The 25,197-nt window shown below is 44.4% G+C and overlaps 1 protein-coding gene across 1 annotated transcript in view; it reads right to left on the reverse strand.

The window, feature by feature from the left end:
* LOC105429350 (uncharacterized) overlaps positions 1-25,197 on the reverse strand; it is a 225,331-nt gene that overhangs the window by 59,186 nt on the left and 140,948 nt on the right. The window contains exon 4 of the mRNA XM_089074417.1: positions 7,932-8,070. Within this exon, the coding sequence (XP_088930543.1) occupies positions 7,932-8,070 (139 nt within the window). The remainder of the gene's footprint in view (positions 1-7,931; positions 8,071-25,197) is intronic.

Below are 25,197 nucleotides of genomic sequence, written 5' to 3' on the forward strand. Positions count from 1 at the left end.
TGTTATTCGCTTTTCGAACATTCCTGGAATTTTGCAGAATATCCCGTGCGTTACCTCGCGAGTCCCGGATATCAGTAGCGTAGATGTTGCGCGATATTCAACGTTGACGGGTCATGCCCGGGAAAAATCCGCCGCGTCGTCCCCTCGAGCTCGGGGTCATTGATTCTGAAACAATTTTCATCTCGCCACGGTTTCTCAAATCGGGCGAAAATTTACGCGGAGGTTCACCTCGGCGAGACCGACAACCGACATCACGTCGGAATGTTTCCACCTCGCATTCGTGTTCTCTGCAGACGGCGTTTCCACAGGTCAAAAATGAGGGAAGAAAAAAAAGAGGAGAGAGAAGGCCCTCGCGCCACGGCGAGCAAGAGCGGGCAAGAAATTAAGATCGCAAACCGTGACTGAAACTTTCAACGCCAGCCATCCGTGATTCTCCTCTTCGTGTTCGTTTCTGCTCCGCGAAAAGCGCGGCGTCCGGAAATCCCGAGACGCGGCGGTGAACAATGAGTTCCGTCTTTCATTCGTGCGAAAAGGCCTATGGCTTTATTTTGCGATTTAACCGTAAAATAACGAGGCTGTATACAGCTTGAATGTTAAGCACGTTCTCGCAATTTTTCTCGTATCCTTAACAGAAAGTGTAAAAATCAAAGTGTCTAGGATAGAGCGAGGACCAAGGACTGTGCAGAAACGCGACTTTGCGTCTCTTTCTTACATTATGGTCACTTTCGCATTAAACATTATCATTGTGCCGCAGCATCCTTCTCTCGAGAAAGAAGCTATTCGAAGTGGCTAAGACGCGGTAATACATCGGCGCGATCCTGAAACGGAGTCCTCTCTCTCCGGTCCCGTAAATCCTGAACGCAATTAGTAAAGTGACGCGCCAACGTCGCCCATCCGAGTAAACTCGAAACTTCGTCCGTTTACCTGCATCCGTCTTGAAAGTTTCAAAATGCACAGCCAAACACAGCCGAATGGCTGGTGGTTTCGAGGACGACGAACCTCGCACTTCCGTCGCGGGCATCACAAAGGAGGGAACGTTCACGAGAGAGAAGTGGGAGGGGAGAGGAAGCTATTTACTGCGGGCGTCGCGCAGCGCAAGAAACCATCGAGTTATAGACAATCGCGAGTAAGACGGGATAAGAACCCCGTCCCGTAGAAATGATAGTCGGACGGAGAAAATGGAGAACGATAGAGCTAAGGAGAGGAGAATATCTCGTTGGATATCTCTATCCGCTCGCTTTTCCCTCTCGCTCTCCGCAACCTCTTCATCCCTCTTCCGCTATCTGTCCTGCTCTCCGTCGCGTCGGTGTCTTGCGCGGCGCGATCTAAGAGGGTAATTCCTTTTCGCTCTACATCCGTAAACGGAATATTAGACGCTCGTTTGTCTGAGACAATGCCCCGCTTCAACTTTTCCGTTCAACTTTTATTCGCTCAGTTCCACGTTTCCACATAAATATATCATCGATCGGATTTTTTTTTTAACGCCGATCGGACCTTTTAATTCCAAATGCCGGCAGATCGGCGTAATCATAATAAATTTCTCAATGTCCTAAAATCAAGATCCGTCAGGACCCTGCAGCTGTCTTGACCTTCGTTAATCCACATCTCCCGCTCCCCGGAATTGACGCGCGATTTAATTGCGCTCGCTTTGCCGCCACGCCGCGCCACGCGCGCGGAAGGTCACAATTTCTACGGAATATGCATGGCAACGTAGACACAAACTGCCCTTTCCAATTCGAATCCAATCAGCGGATACTCCGTCGAGACGGCCGCGTCGAAGGGCCGCGCGACGCGGAAACGCGCCGCTATATGCCGCGGCGCGATATTATTCATATGCTGGCGACGCGTTTGAATCGTCACTCCGGACGCAGAGGCAATATAACTTTTTTCCCAACTCCTCTCTCTCCTCTCCGGGATTTACGTTTCGTTCGAACGTTCGTCCGTCCGTCTGTCTCTCGTTTTTTTCGCCACGCGCTGCGGAAATGACACCGGTCGGCGCGTAGAATATCCGCGGATACTTTCTCTTTCGCGTACGAGTGCGAAAGCATCCGACCGCGACTTCCGATTACTCTCCGATTAATTTGCACGCGCAGACGACGACGTTGCTCTCGACGTCCTTTTCCCCCTCTCACGTTTCGGTACACTTCCTAATTCATCTTTTATTTATCTAGGAAAAAAAATAAATAAATTACCAGAACGGCAGATTCGGCACGGCTTATGGATAATTGACTCGCTACAATACGTTTAGCTCTGCTTAATTAGCCGCCGTCATTACGCCAATTAGAACGGGATGCGAACGTGCGGTACACATGGTCTAATCATCGCGAGATCGTTAGGCCTACATTGACGGAGATGCATCCTGCATAACTGATCCGTTTTGCCTATTCTGGCAGACGTCGCTGCGCTCCTCGACGCCGAAGCGCAATTAAATGTAACGTAATATCGCTACCTTATCATCACAACATCTCGTTAACGACCCTCTTCGCGAGACAATCGATACGATATATCGCGCTAGATGGGAGAAGATCAAACTGGATGGGGAATCCCAATCGCAGCGATTTTAGTAGATAGCAATTACACCCCCCCCCCTCTCCCAATCTAAATCAATTCAGATTCACGGGATCATTAATTGTGAAATCATGATAGTAATCCGCGATACAATGTACGATGGGGATGCCGTCGGGAGGTGTTTTTAGTTTCCATAGCGTAGGTGGGTAATTGGCTTAGATCCGTGGAAACTAGTGTCGAGCAACGCATGATGATAAATTAATAAATTCCCGTTAATACGGACTTCACGCGGGTGCACAGTGGCAATTCAATTATCTTATGCTCACCCATGTAGTTTATATGTATCCTATGTAACCCACATCTTCCGCGCCATTCCACCATTTTCCAATTATCCCGCAATAATGAGATCTAATACTCCATTATTACAACGTGCCGGCTACTTTATCGCTTAAGGAGGATTAATGACGGCGTCCGCGACTACTAATTTTATTATCGCAGGCGATAATACTAACGAGTGTACCCATTTCGTATCCAGCGTCGTACGAGGGGGGGGGGGAGGGAATTAATCATGTAATCGCCGAGCTACCTCGCGAGTATACTAATAGTTTCGCAATAACTTCGCCGGAGCACGAAATATGTCTTCGACTAATCGACGCTTTGGAGTTGCGTAGATCCGCATGAGGTGCGACATAATGAGTCAGTTATTATACATTTCGATGTTTGTTTTTCTCAGAAATTACTTTTTAAGTACTTCAATAACTGGCTAACTTCGATATAATTCAACATCATTCACATCACAAGCAGAACTAACGCAATTTATCTTCCTTAAAAACGTCTCGACTTCTCCGTTTGCTCTCCTCCAAAATACACTTTTCTCACAATTGTTTTCTTTCTTTTTTTTTTTTTTTTTTTTTTTTTTATATTATTTCCCTGTGTATTCGTTAACGTACGTGCGCAATTATTATGTATATAATAATCGTTTAATTATGAATAAATAAATAATTCTGTACCAATCTGTATTTCCTGCCCGTGCTTAGCGCGCAACAACGATCGATGTCGCAAGATGAGCTTAATTGTAGTTGTCTGCAGTACAAAATTAAACTGCAGGCCCTCTACGCTTTTTTAAATCGACAAACAGTTATCGCGGGGCGCAAACTGCAATCGCTTGTCATTATTTTGGATTATCGGTTACCGTTAATTGACGGTCGGGCGCAATATATCGTGCAGTCTGTTCCCGATCGAAACTATTATCGGGTCGACGAATATCACGACGATACCTGTCACGGTGAGAAATAACACGATCGGTCGAATCGAACAAAAGAATTAACGGAAAAAGCGTAGGATAGTATCACGCTTCATAAATATCGCTACCCGTAAATCAATTAATTGACATGCCGTGTATATATTGGAGTTCGCGTTGTAAAATGTTTGCCGGGGCAACGATTGTTCATTATGAAGCATCGATGATTGATCGAATATATATATATATATACAACAACCGTATCGTCACAATTACATTTTAATGGATAAACAAACAAACAGATTTCTTTTGTTGCTCGCGAGCGTATACGTTCCTCGTGATTATTTCCGGCTAGACGTTCGGGGATTACGCCGTAGCGCCAGATTAGTTATCTTAAGATAAGCAAGTTATTGCTAGTTTGGTAACATCCACGTTACCAACACAAACAAACTGTGACGCTAGCCCACCCATACCTATTATCCATTAATGCAGAATGCAGAACAGCATAATTAGATGCGCATTAAGCAAACAATTTAGCGCTCGCGTTCGCGCAAATTGGCGCTTCGTGATCTGCACTGAATAAATAGTGTTTTGTTATTATTCGGGCGTAAAATATAAAAATTCATATCTTTTTATAAATCGCATATCTGTTTTGTTCGCGTATTTGTTGTTAATATCGAATTCAATATTGAAGCTTTTCCTTCAATATTCGGTACTAATATATATATATGACAAAAATATATGTAAAAAAAAAAAAAAAAGAGAGAGAGAGAGAATAAAGTGTAATTTTTTTAATAAAATTTCGATAATACCTATTAGACAACTTATTTAAACTTTTTGCATTTATCTCGACCGATCGTTTTCATTCCTGATCTCTTTGTTTTCCCTCGTATCTTCTTATTACAAAATTTTATCTTCGTCTCTTTCGTCTCTTTTATCCTTCTCCAACTGAAGCCGCAGCAGAATGGCAGGAGGAGCGTACTGATTGGGAAGCTAATCACGTGCTACTCTCCATTACATTAATTAAAACTTAGCTCTCTCAACTTCGCTCGGCTTCTACGTCATCTGCCGCGCCATTCGCGTTTTCTTTCTCTCACCCTGCGCGCGTCTCTCGATCACTTTGTCTTGGTTGGCATTTATCTACCTATTTACATATGATACTGCACTTGTATATCGCGTTTCTTAAGAAATTCATGGTTGCCTCCGACAACGTAAATATACGATGAGCTTGTTCTGTCAGTAGTATTACTTAATAAAATTCGATTCTTCTATTATCGTTGTTCAAATAGACTTTGTAATATTTCTTCATTAATTTTGTTTCTACGAAATCAGTAATTAAAAATTATTTCTTTAAAGAACATTATTTTTGTCTAAAAAGTAAAGAAATTAATTAACAGTATAGATAGATGCGTTATCTCTCTTTTTGTAATTTTTTAAATATTTTAAAAGGAAAATTAAATACGATAAAGAAAGGTATGCGATTTGTAAAATATTGTATGAGAGGAAAGAGAGTCTGATATAAATAAAAATGCTGCTATTAAGATTTGTTTAGTGTTTGTTTACTATTTACTGCCCTAGTTTTGCTTTCAGAAGTCATTCCCAAAGGATTGTACTCTCAAATAGATACCAAAGAGAATTATTCTCAATTTAACATCTACTTTATGTCCTCATGTCCCATAAAGTTTCATTTTCGAGAAGACATTTCAAATTTTCAACCAAATGTTCATTTAGGGTATTTAAATATTAAATTCCAAAAATTTTAAATAAAGAATATATTAAAACAAATTTATTTGTTTCGTATTATCGAGTTATAAATTATGTATTAACAGTTATCTGCACAATCAGCACAATCGTTTATACTTGTAATCAGGATATTTCACAACAAAGGCCGCGAATTCCCAAAATTATTCTGCCGGTTAAACACAAAAGATTTGTATGCCGTTGGCAAAACCGCTTTGCCCATTCGGCGAAATTCCTACTCGACTCATTTTCGAGTGTCGCATCGGGGAGTGTCGCGGAAGAAAAAAAGAAAAAAAGAAAAAAAGAAAAAAAGAAGAAAAAAGACAGAACGAATGGCGAATAAATAACGTTGCACCGCGGATAATGGTATTTATTGAATGTACAATTATACACGCTATATCGACAAGGGGAATAGATTGTTCTCGCGATTCTATCGCGGCTAGCCCCCGCCGTCTATTTTTCCTCGCTCGTACATTCATCCTCTCCCAGGGGGGGATCAATAACGACCGCGAAAAACAACTTCCCTGGCCCACTAATGTTACGATTATGGCTGTGCGTTAATCAAGCCGAACGATCGGTCCGAGTGCCCGCGTGACTATACGATATCCGATCTACAGGATGGCCAATGATAATAAGATCCATAGAACAAGACCACGTACCTTTCGGACTAATCGGAGAATTATCCTGACTTAGCTCAGCTAAAAATTTAATTCTGAACTATGAACACTCCGCGCCGCGCATTAATACACCGTATATATCGCGGATATTATCCAGACGAAGTGGACCGCGGTTTAACGTCTTCGACGAGGATATACGACGGGGCGGACGAGGGGGGGGCGAGAAGAGACGACCCTCTCGCCGCGGTGGCAAAATTGGAAAGAGTGTCGATCAAACAAAATAAATTGGGTCCTCCTTCCCCCTCACCCCGCCTACCCCGTGTCGAGGGCTGCAACAAAGCAACTCTCGCTTCGAGCGACGAGCGGAGTAGATCCGAGGTACTTCTCAGTCAGAGGGAATTATTTCGCGGCGGTGGAACTTTCCTATATCAGTCGCGATATCGTTTTTTCGTAATTCTATCGCGGATAAAAGATCGTGTTTGACTAGAAACTACCCGCGCGAAAGTATACAGACGGACGGCGCGCGGTCTATTTCGCCGAAATATAACATGTGGACCGACGTGCGACGTGCGGATTTTGCGGGAACCGTGTTGGAAATGGAAATATAGGGAAAATTCTAGTTACGGGAGGAAGGACGTGATCGAGCCAGCGAGAAATGTGTTCTTTTCTATAACGTGATCGGACCACGAAAACTCGTCGTTTCAATTATTTCCCCCCATGGTGTCGGGGGTTTGCGGGAAAACACGGCGGTGTATACTATAATCTCGTTACATATATATTGACAAATATTTTCGAAAAACGTTGAATAACCTTTTTCATTAATTTTCAAAACAAAATATACAAAAGGTGGAATATATATATATATATATATTTTTTTTTTTATTTTTTTTTCCAACGTAATAAAAATTTCATTAATTTAATACAAATAAATCACTTTTTAAATCAAGCAGAAATTCTGAATTATTATATCTCTAGTTCATTATTCCACGTATCCAGTATATAAAATGTATCTCTCGTAATTAATTGGACATAAAATATCCACTTACAACCTACTTTTCGCAAAAAAGCTGTTCGGAATTTCAGAGAAAAGCCACGGTAGTAATTGTCACACGCAATAGTTGGGCGCCGTATAGCGATCATAATTATAACTTACACATGGCTTTTATAACTAACTGAAAAGCGAGTGCTTTTTTCACGCACTGGTCTCATGAGATGGAGTTTCCCTCTTCCGGCCCGGCTTGCCCGTTCGCCTCGGGGTTGCTCGCGAGCGGTTTCTATTTAACTTATTTAGTCATACGCTCGCTCGTAGGTCGCCGATCTCTCTTCGCCGGCTACGCATTCGTCGTAAATCTTACCACTACACGCGCGAACATGGCGCGGCGGCCGACGGGAGGGGGAGGGGAGGGGGAGGTAAAGGTAACATATATCGATATACGAGTACGCGCGTTGCTCGGTACAGATCGCCCGTTCTCTTCGATCTCAAAGCCACCCCTGCTCCGGTTTCACGGATGGAATTTCAGGAGAAACGTTTTATATGCCGGGTGCTCTCTCGGCTGGCACGTCGCCTCGACCGCTTTGTCGGAGGGCAGTTAATTAATAAAAGCTGGAAAGAAGGGAGTACGGAAGGGAGAGAGGGGAGTGCGCGCACGGGAGCGACGGGGCGCGCCGGGCGTTGGTCCGAGGGGGATGGCGGGGGCGAGGCTGGGGAAACGATGGGGAGACGAGAACGGGTATAAACGGTAGGTATAAAAGGATGGAATACTATACTATCGTTTCATATCGGCCGGCCGGGCTCCACTTGCAATTCAAACGAGAATGGCACTCACGTGTCGTGAACGAGGAACTTGTCGCCGTTTTTCTCGATGCAGAAGCCCTTGCTGGTGATTTCGGAGCCGTTGACGGTCACCAGGTCCGTAATCCCCGACTGGAACCACCGACCGTACCACTCCTCCGGGAAAGTACAGCCTAGAACAGAGGGTGGATATAGAAAGGGGGAAGTTTGCTTCCAGTTGCCTGTGGGCGATGGGCGATATACTCGCCCGGTCGGAAAGTTTCCAGATTTTAATCTGAGGACCCGAAACCGCCGACGTCCGCGCCGGAAACGCAAAACAATCCGAGAAGCGAATGTGGCTGCGATATTTTTCAGCCGGATCGCCGGCGAGCCACCAGCGGGCTTGTACGCGTTAGGGTTACCGTTCCTCCAACAATTTCTAGCCGTAGAGAAACATGAAACAATTGTAACTATCGTTTCTCTATTTCTCTCGCGGATCGCGGAAAATGTCGAATCCCGCAGGATTATTTTCTCGTTTCCCGCGAAAAACGCGGCGATTGCGCAAGCTGAAAAGCCAGTGTTTCTCCCTCGTCGAGTCGAGAGAAGAAAATACATGTAATATTATATCACCGAGAGCAGGTAACTCCTTGCTCTATTACGTGAAGATCCGCGCCCGTAAACTCATTGCAACGGTCTGTATTTATCTATGGATTATGTGCGGGTGTAGTCTGAATCTTATATCGAATGTTTATACGAGGAATGTTTATACAGGATATTTCATTTTTTAAATATCGTAAATTGATATCTGGAAAAATTCAACGAGGAGAAAGAAAACGTTACGTTTTCTCGTATCGTATAATGCTATTGTGTAATGCAATCTCAATGCAACGTATAACATAATCTCCATATCGAAATACTTTCCATATTCAATGTTTTTCGTGTTTTCGTACGTTTGGATAAATTGAGACAATGAAAAATCACCGTCCATTTCTGTGCTTTTAAATAATCGGAATGTGATTCGCTGCAGAGTGGTCACCCATGGTTGCTCGACGTAGGAGCGACGAGGAGTCCTTTCCTACCTTTCATTTTCCTTCCCTGTCGTCGAGCGTCTTTTCCGCCCGGTTTTCCATGGGCCGTGAGGGTAAATACGAGATTCCGCGAATATTTCGAATGCCCGTCGGCAACGGAGTCCGCCGCGAACTCAAACGAAGTTGTAAAAATGGAGAATCTCCTTAGAGAGATCGGATTATCGCGAAAGAGCGCGAACGGACGAGAGAGAGAGAGAGAGAGAGAGAGAGAGAGAGAGAGAGAGAGAGAGAGAGAGAGAGAGAGAGAGAGAGAGAGAGAGACGATGATTTTCTCTTCATCGCGCAACCGCTCATCTCCCTTGCTCTCCCTCTCCCGATCTCTCTCTCTCTCTCTCTCTCTCTCTTTCTCTCATACTTTGCGTCTGCATCTGTAGCAACGAGGATTACAACGAGGAGCGACGTCGCGTTTAAGCATTGTTTGCCGGAAGCATTTTGCATTTAATAAGTCCAAGTGTTTCGGAATCCCGGATGAGCGGGAAACCGGGACGGGAGAGTAGAAGCCGAAGCCGGGAGGCGAAGAAGGGAGGGCGCGGGATTGGAGAACAGGAAAGACGACGAGGAATCTCGCGAATTCGCTACAAGAAGATACTGGCCTGCTCCGCCGCGACTGCGTTTCGAAGTTGCGAAAGCGGAGTCGATGGAAACGACAGCAGATGGGATTTATTAATACTCGAGAGACAGGCGAACGTGCACCTTTTGTGCTAGCCCATCGATTTGAACATATCTTTCTCTCTCTCTCTCTCTCTCTCTCTCTCTCTCTCTCCCCCCCCTCTCCCTCTCTTTCTCTTTCTCTCTCTGTATTTTTTCTTTGTTACTCTTGCCATCGGAAACCGGATTGGTTCCTGGACACATCGACCATTACGCGGCTTTTAATTTCCAGCTTGTTCCGTAGATTACGCTTGGAGAACTGCAACGCGTATCGGGTATCCCCGTAGTTGTCAGTGTCTAATAGCAGGTATATCGCATGACTATGTTGTTTCCAGTCGCGATTGCGCGTCTTCAGTTACATTGAGACACGATATCTACAGCTGTATATGGAGTTGAAACTGCTCTTGAAGCAAGTTTTCATGTTCAGGTTTTTCAGCAATGATAAATCTTTCGAGAGAAAACTTTCGAGAGAATATACATACACACACACACACACACACACACACACACACACACACACACACACACACACGTGTGTGTGTGTGTGTGTGTGTGTGTGTGTGTGTGTGTGTGTGTGTGTATCATTGTATTGTGATGTGTTTTCTAAACACGTTATTGCGATAAATATTATCACATGCCTTTGTGGTCGAAAGGATAAGATATCTGTCCGGTAAGCAGGAGATCCAGGTTCGATTCTTGGCTGAAGTGATTTTTCGCAAAATAATTATGAATTTTCACTGGTTCGTGGTCAGGCCCTGCCGTGATGTACACTCTCCCTTCTTATTTGAATGTGTTACACTTGTAATTTCTGTTTATCTATTACTTGTACAACGCACGAAATTCGAAATAGTAGATAAGCTATTTCTTTTCCCTCTGATTATTATAAAATCCTTTCCGTACCGTAATTTCCGAGCATGTTACGCGAACTCTGCCGCATAATTATCATCAGCAACGTCCGACGCGTGCGAAGTATCGTGAATCTTTACTGAGACGGAATCAGCGAAGGAAAATAAAAGGGAAAACTAAAGAAGGAAAGTTAGAGGAAGGATAGGCGAAATAGAGAGAGAGAGAGAGAGAGAGAGAGAGAGAGAGAGAGAGAGACAGAGAGACAGAGGAAAATGGTGGAAGTAGGTAGCCGCGGTATAATTAACGGAAATTGGAGTTAGGTCAGAAAGTAAAGTTATCGGGGAGAGTTTCGTTGCCGGTGCACGGGAACCAACTATTCTGCTCGCGCGCGAGCGCGTGCACAAGTGGACTAGCTTTTTCCGGAGCAGCAGTTGCTGATATAATTACTAATTAATTACCGTTCCTGCGGCACCGTATCGCGCCGCGCGGCGCCTCATCGCGTCGTTTCTATGGGCTCATTTAAAAGGACACCGTATAAACAGGAAAACGAAAGTGACTATAATCCGAGAGAGAGAGAGAGAGAGAGAGAGAGAGAGAGAGAGAGAGGGAGGGAGGGAGAGGGAAAGAGAGGGAGAAGGAGAGGGAGGGGGAGAGAACGAGAGAGAGAGAAAGAGAGAGAGAGAGAGAGAGAGAGAGAGAGGGGGGGGTCTTTCTCCTAGCAAACCGATTTCCATATCGCGACAACAAGCTCGTTCATTGTAAGCAGCCTGTCGATACGGCCCCGTTTACGATTGCGACTATTTTAACAGCCAGCGATGTCACGTTCGACCTTGTTCAATTCTTCATAGCGGAATTCGTCGTGTTGGCGCGCTGTATTTTCAATTTCAAGAATGACAAGCTGTTTTCTTCTTTTTTTATTTCCATTCTAGTCAAGAAGTCGAGAAACATTTGCAACGCGACGTATCGGCATGCTGATGAAAAGCGATCCGGCAGAGAGGACGAGGACCGTTCCAGAAAAAATCATTTAAGATCATTAGGTAAACGATAGCTCAGTCTCCCTTTATTTTTCCCCGTGCTTGCCTTCGGTATAAAATTTCCGCTTTTCTGCATAATTCAAGTTAGTAACAACGAATAGAATCTGTGTACCTCGGAATCTTAGCACGGGGAGAAGAAAACCATATCGCTCGCGAGGAATTCTTTACGCTGATGTCTTTTTTCCGCGAACTATCACAACACATTTAATGTTCTTACGTGTGGTACGATCTTGTCATAAAGATCGCACCGCAGGGGAACGATTCTGGGAAATAAAAGCGGATTAAAGCTCGACCCACCGTCGACCAAGCACTCGTATTTCCTGTAAACTGCGCGGACTTCTCCACAAAGTGGGGTTTGCCCGAAAAGAAGCTCGCACATCTTGCAAGAGAAGATAGGGGGAGCGAGGATGTTTAACCAGGAAAACGACCCACGAATCGCCATCGCCAGATCCGAGATCGACCTCCAGGCGGGATCAAATTATTGTTCTGGATATATCTCGACCGTCGCGATAAAATCTGCGAGATCAAAATATTCTGTCAGATCTGTTTTATTATCACGCTATTCAACAACGTTGAAAATTGAAAAAGATTAATGATTAATGATAAGCTTCTCGAATGTCATTGGTCTCTGTGTGTTATTCTCCATAGATATGGTAATTTATAATAATCTCTTCGTGTAAGTTTTTCCGAACGTTCGAAATAATAAATAACTGGATACACTGAAATATTTATGGGATGCTCCATGTTGTATAAACTTCTTATCACATTGATCAATAAACTAAAAATAAAATAAAATAAAATATTTATAAGTTTATCGTTGAAATCAATTTGCGCCGCGTACAGCTAAATTTTAAAACATACCTTTGCGATTTTTAGTCATTTTTAATTGACTTACTCTCTACGGTCGAAGAAAAGCTTAACAAGGAATATCATATTAACAGCGAAGCAATATTTTATGAAAGCAGAAAAAGAGATTCGTACGAATGAACTTGGAGATATCGAAAGTCCCTGGAACTCGATAAGAACTTAGAAACTCACGTAGCCGACCGTCGATCAATTCGTCATCAGAGGAGTTAAAAAATACATTATCGAAGAGACGTGGAGGGAAAAAGGAAAGAAGCAAACTACATAGAGATTAGCGATTTACACTTAGCTGACGTTCGCGAATTATTGAAAAAATCACTCGGGCGTGAGGCAATTCGAGATAAAACTTTCCAAGCGGCGCAAGATCTCCCAACAATAATTCAACACTTCGCACCATACTCTCTATATATCGCTGTTCCCAGGATGCACTCTAATAAAACAGCTGAAAGCGCTGTTTTTTTTCAAAAAAAAAAAAAAAAAAAAAAAACAAACGACAGGGCTAGCGTAAAGCGATTGACACGTGGAACAGATTTACAAGACGGCGGCCTGACGATCGATAATTTATATTTAACCGGCTCGAATGCTATTTCGTGAAAAGGCACAGACACCCGTCGATTGTTTTCGAATTAGAGCGCCGGTAACTCCCTTCTCTCCGAAACGGTTAATCTGATTTTTATGTATACATTCGCGCGTATATACCTACACACGTCCTCGAGCATCTATCGGCGAGAATGATCGGGTTTCGGGTGAAATAACTTGATTAAAATAATCTATCACCCGCTGAGTGACAGGGGTGATTGGCTATCTCAGTTAAATATGATGGAGGGGCCATCTCTGTATTCGCGCACATAAGCGTATATCCTATATATATTCCTCTATCCGCTTTTCTCCGTCACTCTCTCTTTCGCTCCGCCGTGTCCGCTCGCCCGTGCAGTTAGCCTGATATTTTCTCCTGGCTAGCTCTCCACCTCTGTATCGACAGAGGCAAATTGATTGGTAATATGTGGGCACTGCCCATCTACCAACCTCCGTGACATTTACCAACGGAAATGCCTCGTTTTTTCCGATATCCGAGCTTGAAAGAGTCGCTGAGAGGGCTTTTACCGTTAGGAAATGAATATTACAAGAGTGGAGTATCGTACATCGGCACCTGGCCGACGGCATTACAACGTTCGGGAAATGCGCACGTGTAGTTATGGTGACCAAAAAACGCAAAAAAGAGATCGCACGCGCCCGTCCGGAGCAGTAGTAATAGCGCTACGTGGTCAGACGGGTGCAAAAGAAACCGACGGAGAAATACGGATTTCTCACAAAATACCGGTGGACACGCGCGCTTTCACACGTGTTACATAAATAATCGTTGTTATAATAAATTTATTTAAAATTAATTGTTAAAGAAAAAAAAGTGGGATTTTAATTATAGTAAACTAGCTAACAGATAATCCATCTTACGGACAGTGCGTGCAAACTGCGATTACGCATATGTGTCAGCGGGTGATCACGTGCACATCGTGCGTGCAAATGCCGCAGGATACGTTCTGAGAAACATGTCAAATATGAGTGACAACGTCCTGCACAGATATGTAGGAATTAGGGAGCGTATTGGAAACCGATCGACGTACGACCAACGAGATGGACCGAAGACGAATGTGTCAATCATCTCGAGAGGATTGTACATGACAACGGCACGGTCTTTGGTTCACTCGAAGACACTATCCACTGGCTGGTCATAGTTTTTTTACATCTTTCCCTCCCTCTCTCCCCCCCTCTCTCTCTCTCTCTCTCTCTCTCTCTTTCTCTCTCCCTATTTTCTTTAAAATTGTATACAATTAGAGGATATTTGTTTTTTATAATATCACTCGTCTTCGATATAAAAAGTATAGCGATAAAGTCAAATATACGTTGAGAAATGTCCTCTGAAGTTCGCGAAGAGGAAATAGTTCTTTTTGACGTCATGTAACATTGATGGGTTGATTTTTCGTGAGGATGAAACCTGACAGTACACCGATACCTTTCTTCGAATTCTATCTCCCGCTAAAGGTTTCTTTTTTCAAACGAGGTACCGTGTACGTGTCAACAGAATATCCCTTTTCACGGCGAGGCGAACCACAAAAGGGACGGAAAATGTTTCAACTCCATTAAAAATTGCCAAGCTCCAAGGGTAGATATTTAATTGACATATTTGTAGAAGTGTGTGCGTGTGCGTGTGCGTGTGTGTGTGCGTGTGCGCGCGCGCGCGCGCGCGCGTGTGTGTGTGTGTGTGTGTGTGTAGGAGTGGTCGGACGCTTACATGTGATCAATATATATCCGGGTCAGTGATTATCCGAGCCTTTGTTGCACGTTTTCTATTGTTATTACACGTTTAAGGTAGTTTCCGGAATAAAAAATATTTGCATGCCGCGAGACGTGAAATGGGAACGCCTAACGTTATTAACGGCGCGGATGAAAGAAGGATGCCCAGGATTTTAATATAAAAGCGGACGGAGTTCCGCCGTAAAGATATTTTTACAACGCGTGTTTACGTAATGCGCCTTCAACGTGAAGCGGCGAGTAAAATTGCATTCATTCAATTCTTAAGTTCGGTTGCGCAGCATCCGGTGTGTGTAATCGCCGTCATCAACGTATACAAAAGCGTGCGTTCTGGAAACCTGGATACCATACGAGAATTACCCGCTCCATTGTCTTGCAAATTATTTTCCGACGGCGAGACTGTGCGTGTGGAACGCTAGAGAATGGTCGTATTTTATAAATTCACGTTAATTAAATTTCACGTATGTGCTACGCTTTTCATCGTGGAACTTCCGCATATTTTATGTCGTATGTAATGAAATCTCATATCCATCTGTCATATCTATCTGATAAGTATAAATTACAATTAATTTGATCCATTCGTTCGACTTCATCGGCACGAATAATATATCAAAATTTCGTTCTCGTTCTCATTCAAAACCCTCATCGCGCTCGTTGGAGGAGGATCGCCCGCGGAGATCGATAGGAGATTTCAACCCTCCTGATATATAAACGCGTACGTACGTACGGGGAAATATCGTACGAAGTTACGCGAGTAACTCCAAACGCGATGACAATAATCTCCTTCGTCACGCATCCGGTCGATTCTATCCGGCCACTTAAGATCTGGCGTTTCAATTTCGCGATATCATCGAATCTCTGATGGGTAGTATTGTACGCGCATAACCGGCATGCCACATTTCCCAGGAAAAACCATTTTCCGCTCGGTGAGACTTTCGTCCTGCCGCCGCGGCCGCCAATGCCGATGCCGATGCCGATGCCGATGCCGATGCCGCCGCATGCGAACTCGGCGTATATAAATATTATAAATTGAGATAGAGGATCCTATATACACGAATAATAACCGACGGCCGGGGAACTGTTGCGGGGGCGGATTCGGCGCGCTCGAAAGCGATTGTACAAGTTTCCCCGCTTTCTTACCTTTCCTTTTTCCTCTCTCTCTCTCTCTCTCTCTCTCTCTCCCTCTTTCTTTTTTTCTCCCTCTTCCCTCGTCCCTTCCGCTTCTCGATCTCTCGCACTGTAGCACACAACCACCGGTTCCATTCGTTTCGTCGGAAATTAAATACACAGGCGCCCCTCGCTCGCAACACCAGTCGCTCGTGTATATATATCGTCGGATAATCACACCCACCTACTTGTTGAGGGAAAGTTAAGGTGGAAACAATTCCATGTCGGTTCGTCGGCCTTACACCGGCTTGAGAGCTACCGAGGCCCGACAACCCACGCGACGTTGATACATGTACGTGATCGCGATCGTGGTCCAAGAGATAAATACGAGGTGGTTTACGATCGATATTCACACAGCCTTAATTACATATTACGCGATATAATGTGACGTGGATCGACAAAAAATTTGTAAGACTTTACGACGAAATTAAATATTTCAGATGCATCTTATTGAATCGTTTGAATCAATGCGATCTTTTTTCTCAGCTCAGAAATCTTATTGAACACTCCTTTTCACGAAGGAGAAAAAGAAAGAAATAATTATCCGGGCAGATGAAAGGCAGCGAGGAAACCTGGCACGTCACGTGTAATATCGTGTAATTCGACGATTGCCAACGTCCTGCGACGAGCCACATCTCCCGTGTAATCGTCTGCGCTTTTAATATCAGCCCCGGGAAATTTATTAAGGCCGGCGAGCCAATCAGATATTACGGTCGTACAACAGTTCCGTCGTTGAAAAATGAGAATGGCTAATTATTTTCTATCCACATGACAACGGCTCCACTCAGGCACGTGCATGCGTGCGTGTGCGTGTGCACAAAGTTGTGCCATTAACGATATACACCAGACGATTTTTCCGCTCGTCACACAGCGATATCCATCGCCATTGCACGGTCGAGTACCTTTTTTCTCTCCCTTTTCCTTTTTTTTTTTTTTTTTTTTACCTGATTCCGCATCGGGAATGCCTAACCCCGGTCCTCCGTCGCCAAAAAAGATACCGGGAATTGCGAAGGCGAAGGGAAGGGCATTTTCAATATCTGCTGTATTTCCGCCACCGCCGTCTCTCTCTCTCTCTCCACCCTCTAGGTATCTACCAAGGGGTAACATTGTACGCACCCCGTCACTGCATTTTAATATTTCAGGATTCAATGATACCGCGTCTCTCTGTCTCTCTTTCTCCTTCTACTCGCCCAGCTGTGCTCAACCTTAATCGATAAAACATCATGTTGACGCCATTTTATTAGCCGTAAAAAGAATGCCGAGAGAAACAGATCCCGCGGATAATTACAAAGCGTTTGTATTTCCGCGCAAATTACAACATTAATAATTTTAACCGTTAATGCGTTTCGTGGACATGATACCGTCGATTGTCGCCCCAGAAAATTGATTGTCGAGCAATTACGACTAATTAACATTTGCATGCGTTTTTCGCATGCGTTGCGAAACATTTTTCAACTGTCACTATCGATATACGCTTGAAATCGATTATCGAAACCGGAATGTGACATTTCCACGCAATGTAACGAGATGACAGTCGCCTCTACTCCCCCCCCCTTCCCCCTCCTCCTCCATAGTATCGGCTGTGTTAAATTATCCGCGTCAATTTGGAAAATTCTATGTAACTCGTTGCGATATGATTCCCAGTGGAGGTATCAAAAGGGGTAAAAGGGATATCGTCCCACACAATGGGGTCGATGAGGCGTAAAGTCCGTGCTATAAAATCAATTTAATGATTTCTCTTTGTTTACAGCTGTCGTACTTTACATGCGGACATCGACGAGCCGTGTATTCAATTGATTTCGATACGCCACTTGATACAATGCGATAACAGATCGGGAAACACCAAAACACCCGAGCGTCGATAGAACATGCTCTGAAATACGTAAAAATACACCGGCCATTATCGACCGTATTACAATAAAGTAATGCGAATCAGGCTTTTTTTTAGCTATAAAAAATCCAGCGATCCTTTCTTGCATTTAATCGACGTACGTGAGACTCGTCACAAATAATAATAATTTCAATAATTTGCTGATTATTGAAAACATTGAAGATTCTTTATCTCTAAGCGACTATTTATTCATGTTGTAGTATACCTCACATGTCTTACTTTAAAGGGGTACGCTATAGTAAAGACCTAAAAAAGGAAATTTTTCTGGAATTTTTTTAAATAACTATAATATATATATATATATATATATATATAAATATATAAGTTTTAGAAAAAATATTAATTATATAGAGTAACTTTAAAAATACTTTAAAAATTTTTACATGACAATATAAATATATATGTATGTATGATAATGTTGCACAACAATATTAATTTTGTTAATTAATATTAACTTTGTATTTAAAAAATATGATCCATCGGCGACTCAGAGAATTCAAGTTATAATTATTAAAAATGAAAAATTCTTGAAAATTTCGAAACTATATGAGTATTATTTTAGTTAAGCGTATAGATTTTTCCAAATATTTTTTATAAAATAGCGGCGGTTTGAAAAAAAATTTTAAATGCCACTAATTTTACATCTTTAAATATCTTATTTTCAGAAACTAAGAATTAAAAAAAAATCCGTGCGCTTAATTGAAATATTCACTTGGAGAAATTAAATTAAATTAACATAAGTTATTCTTGAAATCTGAAGCCAATTAATTGAAAATTATTCTAGTTATAGACATTGCTATTTAAAAAAAAAGTGATTTCGAGAAAAATCGCATTTAAAGCTTCAGTATCGATTATTTATCAAGCGAATTTACCAGCTTACCATAGTGAATCTATTGCGGATGAAACAAACACGATCGACTACATTATCGAGGGAATTTTTATAGCCTAAATACACAGAGGTTGGGCAGGTTAATGATCGTTTTCAAGATCACCGGTCGAGTGCGCACGCTTTCGTTATAATTTATACAAGAAATTTACTCAAGGAATACTTCAAATTCCATCGAAATCTTTAAGGTATATTCCTAGGATATCAATATTTCGGAAAATATACAAAAGATCGATTTTTTTTGAAAATATTACTGCAACGTACCCCCTTAACATTGTATCGCAATACCTCACTCTCTTGACACTTTCAGAGTAACAAATCGTACTGCTCGTAATCGATACCGCGATAGTAATCCTATCGTTTCTCCGAGTAGAGTTGGAGATTTACGATTTACCGTTCCGACTGGTTCCCCACGATTCCTCATATCGTTCATAAAGCTTATCGATTCGCTTGTAGTCTCTCCCTCTTTCACTCGCTCTCTCTCTCTCTCCTCCGAAGCGTCAAGTCTGAGTTTCACTGACAGTATTCGTTATGGAGTTCGAGTAACGGCGATGTAGTCAGAGACTCGGAGGAGGCAAGGCGCAAGGAACGGAAGAGATTCGCCCATCCCCTTCGGCATCTACCCTTGAGTTTATAATACGCCTCCATAACTGTATATTTCATGGAATCGCCGACTAACGCGGGAAGAGAATCCTCCGGCACGGATTCCAAATATCTCCTTGAATTGTGCGTTGAAACGCGAATTATACGCATCTCCATGAGAGAGAGATACTTGGGCAAGATTTCGCGAGCGTTGCCGCCGGGAAGGAGAGGAGGGGGAGGGGGAGGGGGGGAGAGTTAAAATTTACGGCCGCAAAAACGCGAAACGCGTTTATTGCCATTTTGTACTATGTAATATTAAACGATCACGTGTGGCATACATTATAAATCCGACATATCATTATAAATCCAATACATCGGTTAAATTGATTAAGTGCCGTTAATCTATGGATTAATTAACCATGAATTAATCGTTCCCTCTTCCCTCCTGGATGAGATTTCCGATGCAGCCGAAGAGGGGAAAATCGAATTAAGCTAAATCGTTAATAATCGACATCGTTACGATCGATTTCAGTTCTAAAGGTTCTTTCTTCCCCCGAGATATTTCTCATCACGACGTGACGGAAACTTGCGCGGACGAATATCCACGGGTGAAGTTCATCCACGGGTTTTATCAAACCGAGCGTGTTAGCGTCGCGACGCACAGGGGCACGGTCGTCGTTATAAATAACAATAAGGCTCCGTGTGGACGGCAAACATCGTAAAACCTTTCGCAAACACCGGGGGGGCGGACCGTGTGCCGCCTACGCGACGGCGGCGACACGAGAGAGAGAGAGCGAGAGCGAGAGAGAGAGAGAGAGAGAGAGAGAGAGAGAAAGAGAGAGAGAGAGAGAGAGAGAGAGATATGATCCCACGCGGGGGATGAGGGTGCTCGATGGAGAAACCGAATGGAATATCGCTTCGTGAACGGAATATGGTCGGTACGAAGGACGCGTACGGTGAGAGAAAAGCCGCGTCGTGAAATACGAATTGGGAAGCGTGCCTGGCCGCGTCTCACCGGGATATTTCGATTTAGGGGAGGGTATCCCTTTGGCGCGCCGGGAGGGCGGTACGTCAAATAGGCCGAGGGTGCGAGCACCGGCGGGAGCGAGCGTCGGCGGTATCCGAAAATATGTTGCAGCTGCACAGCACGTAGCTCGTAATCTTGGGCGATTCGCCGCGGGAGACATTTGACCCCTTGGTCGCCGAGTTATCGCGGCGGGATTACGCCGTGATTCCAGATTTGAAGCGGACCCGACGTATTCCCGACGAGTACGACGATTGCGAAACGTCGAGACAGAAGCCGCGACGTCGCAGACACAATTGCAGATAAAGATTTATTTATACGGGACAATTTGTGGAGCGGCGTCGCGTTACGACAGCTCGCGTATAACGTGCGTGTTGCAACGGCGATCACGATTTTGATGGTGATCCTCCCCCCCCCCCTCTCCCGCCCCGTACCTTCGTTCGGTTCCTCGTGGCCAATTTAATCTTTCGACTACGACGACGGGACGGATGGACGGACGTCGCGTCATAGGTATCATAAATTATTAATATAACCGTAATTCATCGTCCGGTGTGCGTTAATAAGCGCAAAACGAGGAAAAAGGAATTCGCGGATCGTTCCGCCGGCTAATAAATCGCCGTTAGCGAGGAGGCACGTTATAATTCTCGCGTAATTGAAATATGTTTCTCCGGGCGTCCCGCAATTCGTACTCATTGCGCGGCGCTGAAAAAGGAGAGAGAAGAAAAAAAAAAACCAAGAAAATAAGTGTATCCAACGATGCGTCTTAGAGGAAACGCTTTTCCCCGCGATGAATATCATTATCTGTAATGCCGCGCAAATTTTTAAGAATAACAGGATTGCGCGTCGGAGCTTTAATGAAGACATCGGATGAGTAAGGCTAAAGGCCAACCTTATTACGCCTCGTTCTCAACTAATTTTTACCTCGCCTACACGAATCACTCGCTGACAGAACAATCTCCCGTTCGGCCATAAACCACCATGCTTCTCATCGCAAATCTGAAGTTTACTCGGTCCCGTTCGATAATTTCGCGGGCGTACCTGACTTATCGTTTTCCAGCCGCACGAATCACCGTAAACATTCAAAGAGGGGGAGGGGAGGGGGACAGGGGAAGGGAGGTTGCTCCATCTCCGGTATACTATCGCCCGTGTGTGCCTACGTTGTGTACATAAATTACGGATGGGATCAATATCCTTTACGATCTCCAGACGCGCAATAGCGCATACGAGATAAAGGAGCTTAGGCACACCGACGTGTGGCGCGGCGCGGCTAAATTTGCAATAAGTACTAACCTGATGAAACGTGTAAATCGTAAAAGATACGGCTCATTGCGGGCGCGCGTTTCAAGGGCCCGCGGTATTAACCGCCCGATCTCCTCGCGTACAATTTATCGCGTTTATTCCCTCCGTGGGGGGGGGGGAGGGGAGGGAATATACCTTTCCGGTGTCCAGGTTTTACGGCCGCGGCCGAGTCGATAGGGACGCAATATCCGTTTTATAAAGTCGCGAAGAGGATAGTCGCGCAGGATGCAGAACGATCCTTCTCGCGAAAGCTGGGTCGTTGAAGCGCGATAGTTTTCGTGGCTCCAATTCATCTTACGCGCGCGTAACGCGTATCATTTGTCACAACTGCGCCATGAGCCAACGGCCGCAGGAAATACGGGGGACTAAGTTGCGCGGAGAAAACTTTCCCCGGGCATTAAGCTTATTACATTAGACTCGTTTCCTAGATATGAAGGAAAATTGCCGCATTCGTCTTTCGCGGCGGGGCTCCCATTCCGTACCGTAATATTTCGCGGGCCGCGCGGCGCGACGGCCCGGCCGTTCGATCCCGAGTTTGCTCGTCGGGACCTTTTTGGGCGAGTCGATCCGACGCGACCGCAGAGGGTTAAAAAACGCGCGCTCGCGCAACTCGCCCAAGGCGGTTCGTTTGATCTCCCGGTGAATTTACCGAGAAATTAATTGCGCCGTAGCGAACGTGAATTGGCGGGCGCAATTCTCTCGCACACTCCTACACATACACACATATACACGCACACGCACATACATACATATGTTCCGCGTATCTCGCGCGATGACGACGACGAAGCCGTACTCGCGTGCCACAGTCACGCGCGAAATTATACGGCGACAGTAATACTTTGCCTCCTCCCGGAGATAGAGACTAAACAGCGCGTGTCTCCTCTCCCTGCGTCTTGCCCTCCTTACGAAGTATACCTCGCCTATTGTTGGAGTTAAAGCTTGAGTGACAATATCTGGATGGCAGCATCGGATGGCCCCGGGTAACTGGAGCATCCGCTTTGTGCGCGCCCAAGATCGTAAATTCAATTCTCGTTCCCGTTGTCCCACCGGCGTAAAACCGCCCCCGCGACCGGCGCCTCCGCGGCGACGTGCGCGTGACGATACTTCCTGCTGCAACTTCCGGACGGCGGGGCGCGCCTGCCACGCGGCGCCTTCGCCGGTAGATGCAAAGTGAATATTATAAATGTCGCTCGTGTGTCATAACGCCTACGAGTCGACGGTGAACTTGGTTTAACTGAGTTAACGAGGGTGGTCCTGGACGCGGGAGAGAAGGCGATGAAGGAGGGCGAGAGGGAGGGCGAGAGGGAGGGCGAGATGGGAAGGAGAGAGACACGGGAGGCAAACGTCGCGGAAACGCGCGTGCGACGTTTTCAGTTTCCCTAAGAAAATTGAGGGAGAAGCAGGCATCCCGAGCTATTTACGCGGATACGGCGGTTGTGAAACTTCCGCCGATGTTCGCGGAAACATATTAGCCTTATGAATATCAGGTCAATCCGTAAATAGCGTGGGCACGCTTATCATAAATTTTGAAAGCGGAGTTCGCGATTAAATGGAACGAAATTTAATGATAACAGATTTAATGATAAAACATCATACGCCAGGTTCGATTTAAAGGAAAATTCGTTTCGTGGATCTCTTCTCGATTAAAAATATTAAAAAATATGCATCGATGTATAATGTGATGAATTAAATGAGAAGTATCGAGATGCAAAAATTTTACATTGCCGTTTTAGATCTCAAAATAAAAATGTTCGATAATCCTATTTTAAATTATCGATAATGTGGTGGTAACGTAATACGAGCTAAACGTGCCGGCTCGTATCAAGATTCCCGTGAACGCAAATGTGCTAATACTCAATGCGTCATTGATCTCGATAATTTTAATAAACGCGGAGAATCGGATGATGCGTATTTGTCGCTTCGCAAATTCGCGAAAATTCAAATGTTCCAGTCGGAAAAACAATATTCCACGGGCGTATGTCGAATAGAATAATTTGACGCTCCGTTTCATCCAATTTGCCCGACAAAAGAAACAATTGTTCTATGTAAAACGTCATTTCTATTTTCTTTTTTGCATTGCAATTGTAATTAGTCATTTTTGTTCGTGGATTTCAAAGAGAAAGCGTGAAATGGGTGTCTCGTATGTACATTCAAATTTTTCAAAATTATCTCTCAATTTTTCGGTCGTCAGGAAAAAATTATACAATATACGGCGTGCTCTTTACATCTATTTATACGCAGAATGGTCTTGATTGGTATCCAGGCCTAATATAGCGTCGAGACTTGACTTCGATACTATGCCGGCCGATAGGACTGTAAAATACACATGGGGCGTGTCAAGACGGTAGCAATATCGGACCCTGTACAGCTACTAATGGATTAACGAGGTCGTTAAACCCCTCTTAATCTAGCGAATATGGCAACCATAGTCTGTAGACGTGCACTTTACATTAGGACGATGACGATCAAGAAACCCGCACGTCGTAATTGGTAATCACGCTTCGAGTTACGTTCATTGGTGATCATAAAATTGGCGGAGAGCGAATTAAAACAGAATTAAACAAGATCCGTTATTCGGAGAAAGCCAACGGATTCGAAATAATTTTCGAGTGAAATAATTCTTGAATAATCGGGGAAATTTACTAAAATTCGACAGATCTCGCATTTCGATATACCGAGGTTTGATGTACTCTGTGACTCTTGTTAAAACGGGATAACGCTCACGCGAATTGCGGCAAAATTGCCATAATCGCGCCGCACAGTTTATACATACGGTCGCGTTTCTTTGGCGCTTCAACCGCTTTACATTATCGCGCTTTAGTACACGATAAACGAGCGCTAAGAGCCGCGCATGTAAAACGCGCTTGATACCAACGAAATAAACAGCACGACAGAGAGAGAGGGAGAGGAAGAGGGAGAGAGAGAGAGAGAGAGGGAGGGGGAAATACAAACGATCGTCGTAAAAGATATTCGCTCGTGCGAGTTGTTAAAATATCGCGGCGTGTTACGCTCGGGATAATTTCAAGTGCGACGAATGTAAATGTTAAAGTGTCATCGTGCGATCGTGTATCAGAAGTCGTAACCAGAAATAATTATCCTCCGTCATACGCGACCGACATAATTCGCGCCGCGTAAAGGCTCCTACAACCCGAACGACATGGAACAAAACATAAAACTGACATATGCTCCGGATGCGCGATGGGGGAGCGCTAATCGCGCTATCTCGCATTATCTATCGTGTATCGCATTTCGGTATCGCCCTTCGGTCTACCCCGTTCTCCATCCCCCAGATTGGAACACCTGATCGCCCCGATTGCGAACGGTAAGGGCCCGTGGATTCGTACGTTCTATTTGCGCCCGCGTATTCGCCACGCGCGCGGATTTCCAACGTACGGATAACCAAGGTTTGCATTAATCGTGTGTTTACCGATTACCCCGTAAACTCGATCAAAACGATTACCGGGCAAGTTCGTTACCGAGGTTGCGAAATGATTTGCGTGACTTCGGACGCTCGCGCGTGTTACCGAGCCATCCGGTCGATCATCGATTCGATTCGGTCCGATGATCGCCGATACACCGAAGGGGAAGAGGGATAAAAGAGAGCGGGACAAAAAGAGAACTCCGATAATCCGTCGTGAACTAATCGCGTTCTATTGTATTGATTAATAGGCCGCCGCTGCCG

The sequence above is a fragment of the Pogonomyrmex barbatus genome, unplaced genomic scaffold (assembly GCF_055798465.1).
Source record: "Pogonomyrmex barbatus isolate J1 unplaced genomic scaffold, ASM5579846v1 scaffold17, whole genome shotgun sequence".
Taxonomy (NCBI): Eukaryota; Metazoa; Arthropoda; class Insecta; order Hymenoptera; family Formicidae; genus Pogonomyrmex; species Pogonomyrmex barbatus.